The sequence below is a fragment of the Fusarium vanettenii genome (genome assembly GCF_000151355.1).
Source record: "Fusarium vanettenii 77-13-4 chromosome 3 genomic scaffold NECHAsca_2_chr3_3_0, whole genome shotgun sequence".
Taxonomy (NCBI): domain Eukaryota; kingdom Fungi; phylum Ascomycota; class Sordariomycetes; order Hypocreales; family Nectriaceae; genus Fusarium; species Fusarium vanettenii.
In genome coordinates this window covers 3,178,247-3,186,485 of record NW_003315880.1, presented here as the reverse complement: position 1 = coordinate 3,186,485, position 8,239 = coordinate 3,178,247, and the positions used below count along the sequence as shown (strand labels likewise).

Below are 8,239 nucleotides of genomic sequence, written 5' to 3'. Positions count from 1 at the left end.
ACCAGTAATGAGTGGCATGGTGGCGCCTTTGCCGTTGAGGAGACCTTCGATAGGCCCCTTGGCGAGAGCCGGATCCTCGTTCTTATCGTATCTTCCCTAGATGGAGCTCTGCACAGGCTTCACCCGAGCTGTGAGCTTCCATTTTTGGTCCTTCCAATTCTCCAAGACATGAACCTGTTGTGTACTTGACATTCAGTCATTGTGCCATTGAGTCTTGGGTATAGGATCAGTTGTGTTTTGGCTGTGTTATTTCCGTTGGGTTGCTCAGAAGTCTACCCCCACCCCCCTTTTTCGAGCCCTTGACCAAGCAGTGTACTTGACATTCTCGGCTCTGGTGCTTTGACAGAAATGCTGACGGCAGAGTCAAGAGGATTGTGGAGCTGCATGGGCTTGGCATATACTTGCTTGTACTTGTCTTCGACCTTGCAGTCGGCGTATCTGGTCTCGTCTTGCTCCTATCCCTTCTCTATCCTCCGAGTTCGCTTCTCGGTAAGCCTTGCCGAGGTGACTGGGATTTGGAACGAAGCCATCAGAGAGAAGTTGGCGCCATTGACGTACCACTTGTCATCTTCCGGGGCCTTATCATGGGGACCTATGGCTTCGGCCTTGACATCCTGAAGGGGCGGCAAGAGGCCAGTTTCGCAGGTCAAGAGAATGGCTGCAGTGTCAGGCTGTGGCTTGGCTGGGGGTTTGGCATCGCCTCCACCGGTCAAGAACGTTCCGGAGGAGGCTCCAGATGACGAACCAGTCTTTGCGGCAATGGCGAAGAAGCGATTCAGAGCAATAGATGACTGTGGCTTCGCAGAGGTTACAAACTTGATACCGAATCCAAACACCCAGAAGTCCACATGAACCACACCTCCGAACGGAGGGCCGTTCAAGTCCAAGCCCGTGCTAATCTCAACATTGATGCGAATAGTCACTAACCAGAGATCCAGAGTGAATCGCACACCAGCCGAGACACGTGCTGTCATCTGGAAGAAGAAGGGCTCAAAGTTCATCAGGAAGTTCATAAAGGCGTCGAACGAGGCCTGCAATACTCCGATGCTCAAAGCCGCCCGGACTCACAGGAGTTACTATCACGCTTCCCGCTCATCAACAGGTATTCATCGCCGCATTCGCATTGAATGAGAAGCAGATCGAGCTCCAATGCAAGCGCATCATCTACGCGACAGGTGCCGACGCCCCTCTTCCTGAGTCCAGCCACAAGAACCGGCAGGATCTTCTGGAGCTGGACCCGAATCCACGCGACACAAGCGATCTGTTTGACTGGGACGATCGTACTCTGAAGATTGAAGACTACGCCAAGATCATCCATAAGAACCTCCTGGAAAAGATGCCAGGCCACTACACCGCCCTAGGTCCGACGTCAGCTGTCTTCTCGCTATAGCTGAATGGGCCCCTCTACACGCTGAGCGCGACTGCTGATAATCCTAAGCCGCCTCCCAAGACGACTTTGGAGGATCTCGAGTCGTTGACGGTTCTGCATGAGCCACGGGCTGTTCCGATTCCAACCCCCCTGCCTTTCCCACGGACAAGTATCGGCCAAACAAGCCTTTGAACGTTTTCGCCAACGACTAACTACCAGAATTCACCGCTAGCCGTTTAATGTTCGTCGAACAGCCTTTAATCAGGCTCAATAATGTCACTGCTATGAGTGATGGCACCCAAGAAAGTTTCGCCGCTGTACACCAGCCAGCCTTAAACAGCCGAATCAAGATGCCGCCCCCCAGCCTTGACATTCCAGTTCACCCAACAGACCAACCCATTTCCAACTTTGGGCTCTTCCCGATTGGCCGACAGCGGGACGGCTTCATCCCTTGCAACAACAGTCGTCCGATCAGCCTGGTGTTCAGCATCGTCCGCGACGAGCAAACCACTCCCGAATCGTGGCCCATGCGCATCATCGAGTGGAACAGAACAATCCGAACGGGCAGAGATGGACTTTTACGCACCCTGGCACGTCCAAGCTTCGAGCTCCGTAGTTGGTGCTATAGTGGTTGGCTTCCTGTTTCTTGATCCTCACTATTTATCTTGGCAATCTTCAACACATTGCTACTGCATAAATCAGAGTGGCATACCCTGCTTAATTGGAAGCCGAGACCTTTCGTAAATTGCTTTGGCTGTACTACGTGGAAGATTTTCTCGACTGCAACGCATCCATGTTGAGATAGCACCTGGGAAAGATGTCACGGAATATTGCAGGCCTGCTCAACCACTACGGTCACCTCCTACTACCGCACGGCTCGTTTCCACAAAGTAAGACATCTCTGCAGAGCCTGGAAACTTGCCGCTCTAATCTCCTTCTGTGGCGAGCTGAACGTGGCTGAATCCATTCCAGGCCAAGCAAAGAATCCCTTTGGGGTTCAGCCATGTCCAATAGTCCAAAAGGCTGAGCGCGTGGCGCTGATTCTCACCTCCTGATTCAATCCGACTCTGAGACTCCTCTTTAGATGCGATGGCTTATATGCAACTAAATGGTCTCGTTCAATATTGGCTGAAGCCTCATTAGCTCGGAATGATAACTAACGGTCAACTCCCCGCCCTCGCACTAGTTATGGGGCCGGGACTAGGGTTCGCCGCGCCGGTGATCTGCACCCGCGCGGGAACTAGGGTCTTGGATCTATCTAAGCCCATTGCAAGTATCGGTACATGGTTCACCCTGTTCGCTTCCAAAATCGCACTCCCCTGCCTTATACGTGCAGTCCTGAACGTCCAAATCGGGACTTGTCAGCTTGTGTTCAGCAACGCCTCTACTCACATTAAGACAACTAAAGGCGGACGAGTTCCCGGTTGTGGCCAATGTGACCTCCCCTGTCTCAGACGACACTGTTCGAGGTTGACCTAGACCAATCTACGATGCACGCTGGGTCCCATCTCTCGTCAAGCGCTCTCGTCTAGAACTACAACAAGTCTATACAGGATACAGCAGTGTCTTCGGTTACTATACACGCCTCCGAGGCGCTTATCCTGGTGGCGAACTCACCGAGTTTCAGCTTGCCCTCCAGGAGATGATAGATTTGTCTGGATTCCCATGTCTGCCCTAATGAACGGTGATACCCTGTCCTTAGCTCCAGCCCAGCCTTTATCCCTGAGCTCAGGTCTGCAGGAGGTGGCTTCGATATCAGAGAGGCGACCCAGGTGCCCATTTCGAGTGATTCTCTTCCTTGATAAAAGACGCTCCGCCCTTTTTCACACGCGTTTGATTGAACCTCAAGCCCTTTCCTCTGCAGAATTCCCTAAAGTTGCCGTGAACTTAAGGGGCTACGCTTTCTCTTTTTCCTTCCAGCTGCTCTTGCTTCATTTTTGCTGCACTCCTTCCTGAATCCGTTTGGCCAGCCAACTCTGTGCGAGCAGGACCGGGCACTGACTCTTACATAACCTACTCCACCTCTTCCCGCCTCTGTACCCAACAGTCAAGATGTTCAGTCACTCCGGACGTAGGTTTCCCTTGGTCAATGGAAAAACAAAAGTCATTGACGAACACGATTATCCCTCAGTGCACGAGCAAGAGTTAGCCACCCCTGATCTCAAACCAACATGGCTCCCTGCCGTCAACACCAAACCCGTTCCCTCTAGATCCGTCTTCTCCGACGACGAGCAACAGGATGAGACCGTCATTCGACACAACATTGGCATGCTTGCCTTGGACGGGGGCTCCGACGAGAGCCATATCCGCAAAGCATCCTATCCTGGTCTGGGTGGAACGACCATCTTTTCCCGCCGCGAAACCTCTAGCGGTCTCAAGAGCAGCCGCCATGTTTCCCAGGCCATGTCTGTCGTCTCCAGGCGTGAGACCGTCAGCGGCTTCTCTACAACCGGTGGTCATAACCACCACCGTCACAACTTTCACAATCACCCTCTTTATGATACATCAGCCTTGTGGAAGCTGAACAAGGATCATGTTGAGCAATCATCCTTGACGGTCGAGCTCGACTCTCACATGCAACGTGCTCTCGACCGATACAGCCGCTCCGTCGGCTGCTCCCTGGAATTTAAACGCTCCGTCACGTCCAAGGACTTCCTGAGCATGGTCACCAATGAGAGACTGCGGTACATGCCCGACAAGGGAAGCCGCCTTGACGAGACACTCAAGAAGGCCGAGTCCTTTGGTGTCAAGTTCGACAAGATCATGGCGGCTATGAAGATGATCGAAATGTCCACCTTTGAGAGCTCCGCTCTTGTCTTGTCATCATGCAAGACTCTGCTGGGGTTCGCTGGCAGATACTCTTACGCTGTCGAGAGGTTCTTCACCGCCATGGACGAAGCGGCAGCTTTCATTGTCACCATGTCTAAGAAGTTGGACACGGAGCATCACCACTCCCAGCCAAGGATTCACAAAATTTTCCAGGCCGCGCTGGCCATGATCGTGGATGTTGTCATTGACATCACTGCCTCTTTTGGTATCTCCAAGACTGGAGTGAATGAGAAGACTGTCGTGACGCAGTTTGAGTCGAGGTTCGAAGTCATCATGGTCAGACTCACCCAGCTGCGCGCAGAACTCTACCTACAGACCCTGGTCCACTGGTGCGATGGTGATGTCTCTTCCACCGAAACGTTGCTCCTGCTGCTGCAAAGCTTCGAAGACTTTGGCCTCGAGACCTGCCCCCCCGCCTACCTCCACATTCTCATCAAGGTCTGCCTTTCTCTTGAATCTCACGGTGAGAACGTCGTGTCTCTGAAGTGGTTCCGCTTCCTCTGGACCTCCCTGGAGATGCACCGTCATGAGTGCGAGATCTCTTACGAGCAGTACTTTGCAGTCTATCAAGAGTATATTGTTGTTCTTGGTCTGCACGAGGAGTACAGGGAGCGGCTTCTACTGGCTGAGGAGTTCCAGGCACTGGTACTCGCGGAGCTTGGCTCAAAGCACCTGATCTACATCCGCTCCCGCATCGAGTTCGCCAAGCTCCTCGAATTGGACGAGATTCGCTACACTGAGGCAGTCTCGATTTATGAGGAGTTGAGCCACTGTGACCTTCACGGCTTTGAGGAATGTCGCGAGGAGCTTCTAGCCTTGATCGAGGTCACCAAGTACCGCCTTTCCCTCCTGTTCGAGAGCCACCCGGATATGAGCCATCGTGCCGAAGTCCTTCTCATTGACGCCTTCATGTCTCTCAAGTTGAAGCTGTGCTACTCGGACGAAAAAGTCATCATCGCCCTGACTCGCATCGTCGAGTACCATCGCAAGCAGAAGCGCCATGGCAGCACTTCAGCAGCCATCAAAGTCATCGAGGAATACATCCTGGGTCTTTTGGTTGAAGAGCGCCGGGAGGAGGTCCTCTTTAACATAGCACGTACCTTGTCTAAGCTGTATCGCGAGATCTCTTCGGTCGAACTTGGCATCAAGTTCATCCAGCACGTCAAAGAGCAGGTAGTGTGTGGCGAGCACAGCGTCATCGAAGGGCACTGCGGGTTCGCTCATGGCCAGATTGCTCAGCTTGACCGACGCTGCTTCGTCTTCATCCATGCTTTCGAGCAGCTTCTCTGCGGGTACGGACGGGAGAAGATGCTGGATGACATTATCCGTGACATCTACACCGAGACCTGCCTGTACGAAGCGTGGTCCGTCTCTGTTCGTCAGACCAGTCGGGATATTCACGTCCGTCTGGCTGCTGGAGCCAGATTGGTCGTGTTCCTGGAGCAGAAGGGTCGACACGGAGAGATGAGACAATTGAGGACAGAGATGTGGGAGATGTTCAAATCTTTTGCTCCTGCATCCATCAGCACCGAGTCCTTGTGGCAACTATTCGAGCTCACTCTCTCAAACATTCACAAGAAGACGGTCTCAATCACCCTTCTTGAGTGCTTGGTAGATGTATCTTTGAGCATCTTCACCAAGGTCAAAGACTACACTGTATCTCTCCAACTTCTGCGCTGGTCCCAGATCTACTTCAAGCAGCTCACAAAGACGCACCACTCCAAGATTGTCGCTCTAGCTTTCCGAATCTCGGAATCCTTCACACGATGCCAGCACAGCAAGACTGACGTTATCTTCCTTGAGCTTCAAACCATCTCCTCGGAGATCCTCGTCGAGGTGCTCAAAGTCGGTCATCTGGACATGGACTTTGGTACCATCCCTCTTGGCCAGCTCAACGTCATCATTCGTCTCCTCGGCGAACGCAAGAATTTCTCCATGCTGGAACAGATCCTTCAGTATCTCTGGGACACCCGAATGAGCCGCAACTGGTCCAGCGCCACCACCGTCGCTACAGGCCGTCGTCTGTGTGAAGTCAAGTTCGCCGCCGGCCACCAGACCTCGGCTCTGGTCCTGCTCGAGAGCATATGTTACAACTTGCGCGACGTGTATGGATCGCTGCATCGCTTGACCGTCGAGTGTGAGACCCTCAGGGCTAGCTTCCACAATACTTGCGGCGATCACCAAGCTGCCAAGGATATCCACGTTCACCTGCTCGAGCAGATTGGCAAGATTGACCGGAACGACTCGATGCTCGATCAGGAACATCTGCATGGTGTTGCGAGTGACCAAGCCAAGAGGCTAAAGTGGGCGTACCACAATCACCAAAAGGGCGACGATGAGAGAGACGAGGTCTTCTATGAGTCGTTGCTTCACAAGACCAGCGATCACCTTGATGGGCACGCTTCCCATGACATTTCGGATTTGGGAGAGATTGCGGCTTTGGGCGGCGAGAAGATAGAGACCAAGTGGAAGCTTCCCAGTGATTGGAGCTTGCCAATCAATGAGATGTCCTGAGAGGATTCAGACAAGTGGTTTTGGAGTGGGGGACTTGCTAGTATAGCATTGGGCATCGGATCTCCTTTGTCTTTCCCAGGTGGACTGTAATTCGGGCGTGATCTACTCATTTGTGTCTTTTTTAACCTAAGACATGAATGTCATGGCGGTAATAAGGGCTAAGTCCAGAAAGGAAAATTATTAGGCCGACATAACAGGGGCCTTCGACCCCTAAGATCTCACCTTGTCGCCATCCCGTTCTTCTGTCCTTTCGCTGAGATGCGACGCTTTCTGCCATTGACGGTTTCCATGTCGCACCCCTTATTGCACGAGACTGTCCTCCTCTACGATGGATGTCTCTGTCTACTCGGCCGAAAATGCTATCAATCAATTCTTTGCGGTCCACACATGCGTGACACGGCAACAATGTGATGACTACGCGGCACATCTCGCGGAGGGAACTGTGAGGCCTGTGGCCGTGCAGGGTTCCTTCAGCTACACACTCACAGCGGGAGCCGATCAGTCCAAGATCATTCAATTTCGAGCTGCAGGTGCGGACTTGGATAGAGGAATCTTGGACATGGCCCGACAAGTTCACCAGCAAGTCGTGCCACCGTATACTTTCCACGGCCTGTTGTGTGGAAAGATCCCTGTCTATGGGATGGAGAAAGTCTCTGGAACTCCGTATGTCAAGGTTAAGCCAGTCGATCCTTCGTCCGATACCGGTCCACAACATTGTACAACTGTAACAGACCTTGCAAGGTGCGTCGAAGCTGGAAACCGCTCCAGAGCTTTGCTAATCCTGTGGTGAGGTTCTTCGCAACATCGTGGAATAGAAGGCAGCATATCGACCCGGACGCAATCGAAGCTATTCGACGCGACTACCAAGCGAGGATCGAGCTCCTTAATAAGTATTTGCCCGACCGTTTTAAAAAAAATCTACGCATGGTTCGTGAAGGGCTTTCCCTGCTCTTCGATAAGCTATACCCTTTCACACTGAATCACGGCGACCTTTCCGGCCTGAATGTTTTTGTGGATGCCAACACTGGCCACATCACAGGTATCCTTGATTGGCCTGAAGCTACGATTTGCCCGTTCGGGATATCTCTATGGGGTCTTGAAAATTTTCTTGGCTTTATGGATGGTCAGGGTTGGCATTACTATCCGAACTGTGATGACCTTAGGAGTGTGTTCTGGCAGGCGTTTGAGCTGGTGACCGGCACCCTCTCACATGATGAAAAATATGGAATCCAGATCGCGAGAATGGCTGGCCTATTTCTCCGGTATGGCTTCACCTGGGCGAATGGCAGTCAAGAGCGAGTGGAAGAGGGCACGATAGCCTTCAGATATCTTGATGCGTTCTGCGCAACCGGCGACTAAACCATCGCTTAGATGCGAGTGTCTTGGAGGGGTCCTCAAGGCTTCGGCGGTGCATGTAATGAGACCTGGAGATGCCGTACGCTGCTCTAAAAACCATATTCCTTGGCTTCACAAGGGGCTCGCTGTCCCTGAAGCAGGGGGAGGGAGACAGCTCATCGATGACGGCAG

At 52.6% G+C, this 8,239-nt stretch overlaps 3 protein-coding genes across 3 annotated transcripts; 2 read left to right on the top strand and 1 right to left on the bottom strand.

Annotated features, from left to right (window-relative positions):
* Window positions 1-455: 455 nt before the first annotated feature.
* NECHADRAFT_78206 (uncharacterized protein) lies at window positions 456-2,336 on the bottom strand (the record flags this gene model as incomplete). The annotated part of the gene is made up of 6 exons (XM_003052775.1): window positions 456-1,039; window positions 1,069-1,357; window positions 1,762-1,879; window positions 1,956-2,025; window positions 2,082-2,128; window positions 2,236-2,336. The coding sequence occupies 6 exons, from the start codon at window positions 2,334-2,336 to the stop codon at window positions 456-458; spliced, it is 1,209 nt and encodes a 402-aa protein (XP_003052821.1).
* Window positions 2,337-3,421: 1,085 nt separating this feature from the next.
* On the top strand, window positions 3,422-6,712 carry NECHADRAFT_78205 (uncharacterized protein; the record flags this gene model as incomplete). The annotated part of the gene is made up of 1 exon (XM_003053282.1): window positions 3,422-6,712. The coding sequence occupies one exon, from the start codon at window positions 3,422-3,424 to the stop codon at window positions 6,710-6,712; it is 3,291 nt and encodes a 1,096-aa protein (XP_003053328.1).
* Window positions 6,713-7,058: 346 nt separating this feature from the next.
* NECHADRAFT_8163 (uncharacterized protein) lies at window positions 7,059-7,825 on the top strand (the record flags this gene model as incomplete). The annotated part of the gene is made up of 3 exons (XM_003053281.1): window positions 7,059-7,329; window positions 7,396-7,453; window positions 7,504-7,825. Coding segments are annotated over 3 exons (651 nt in total), but the record flags the coding sequence as incomplete, so codon positions are not given.
* Window positions 7,826-8,239: the final 414 nt, after the last annotated feature.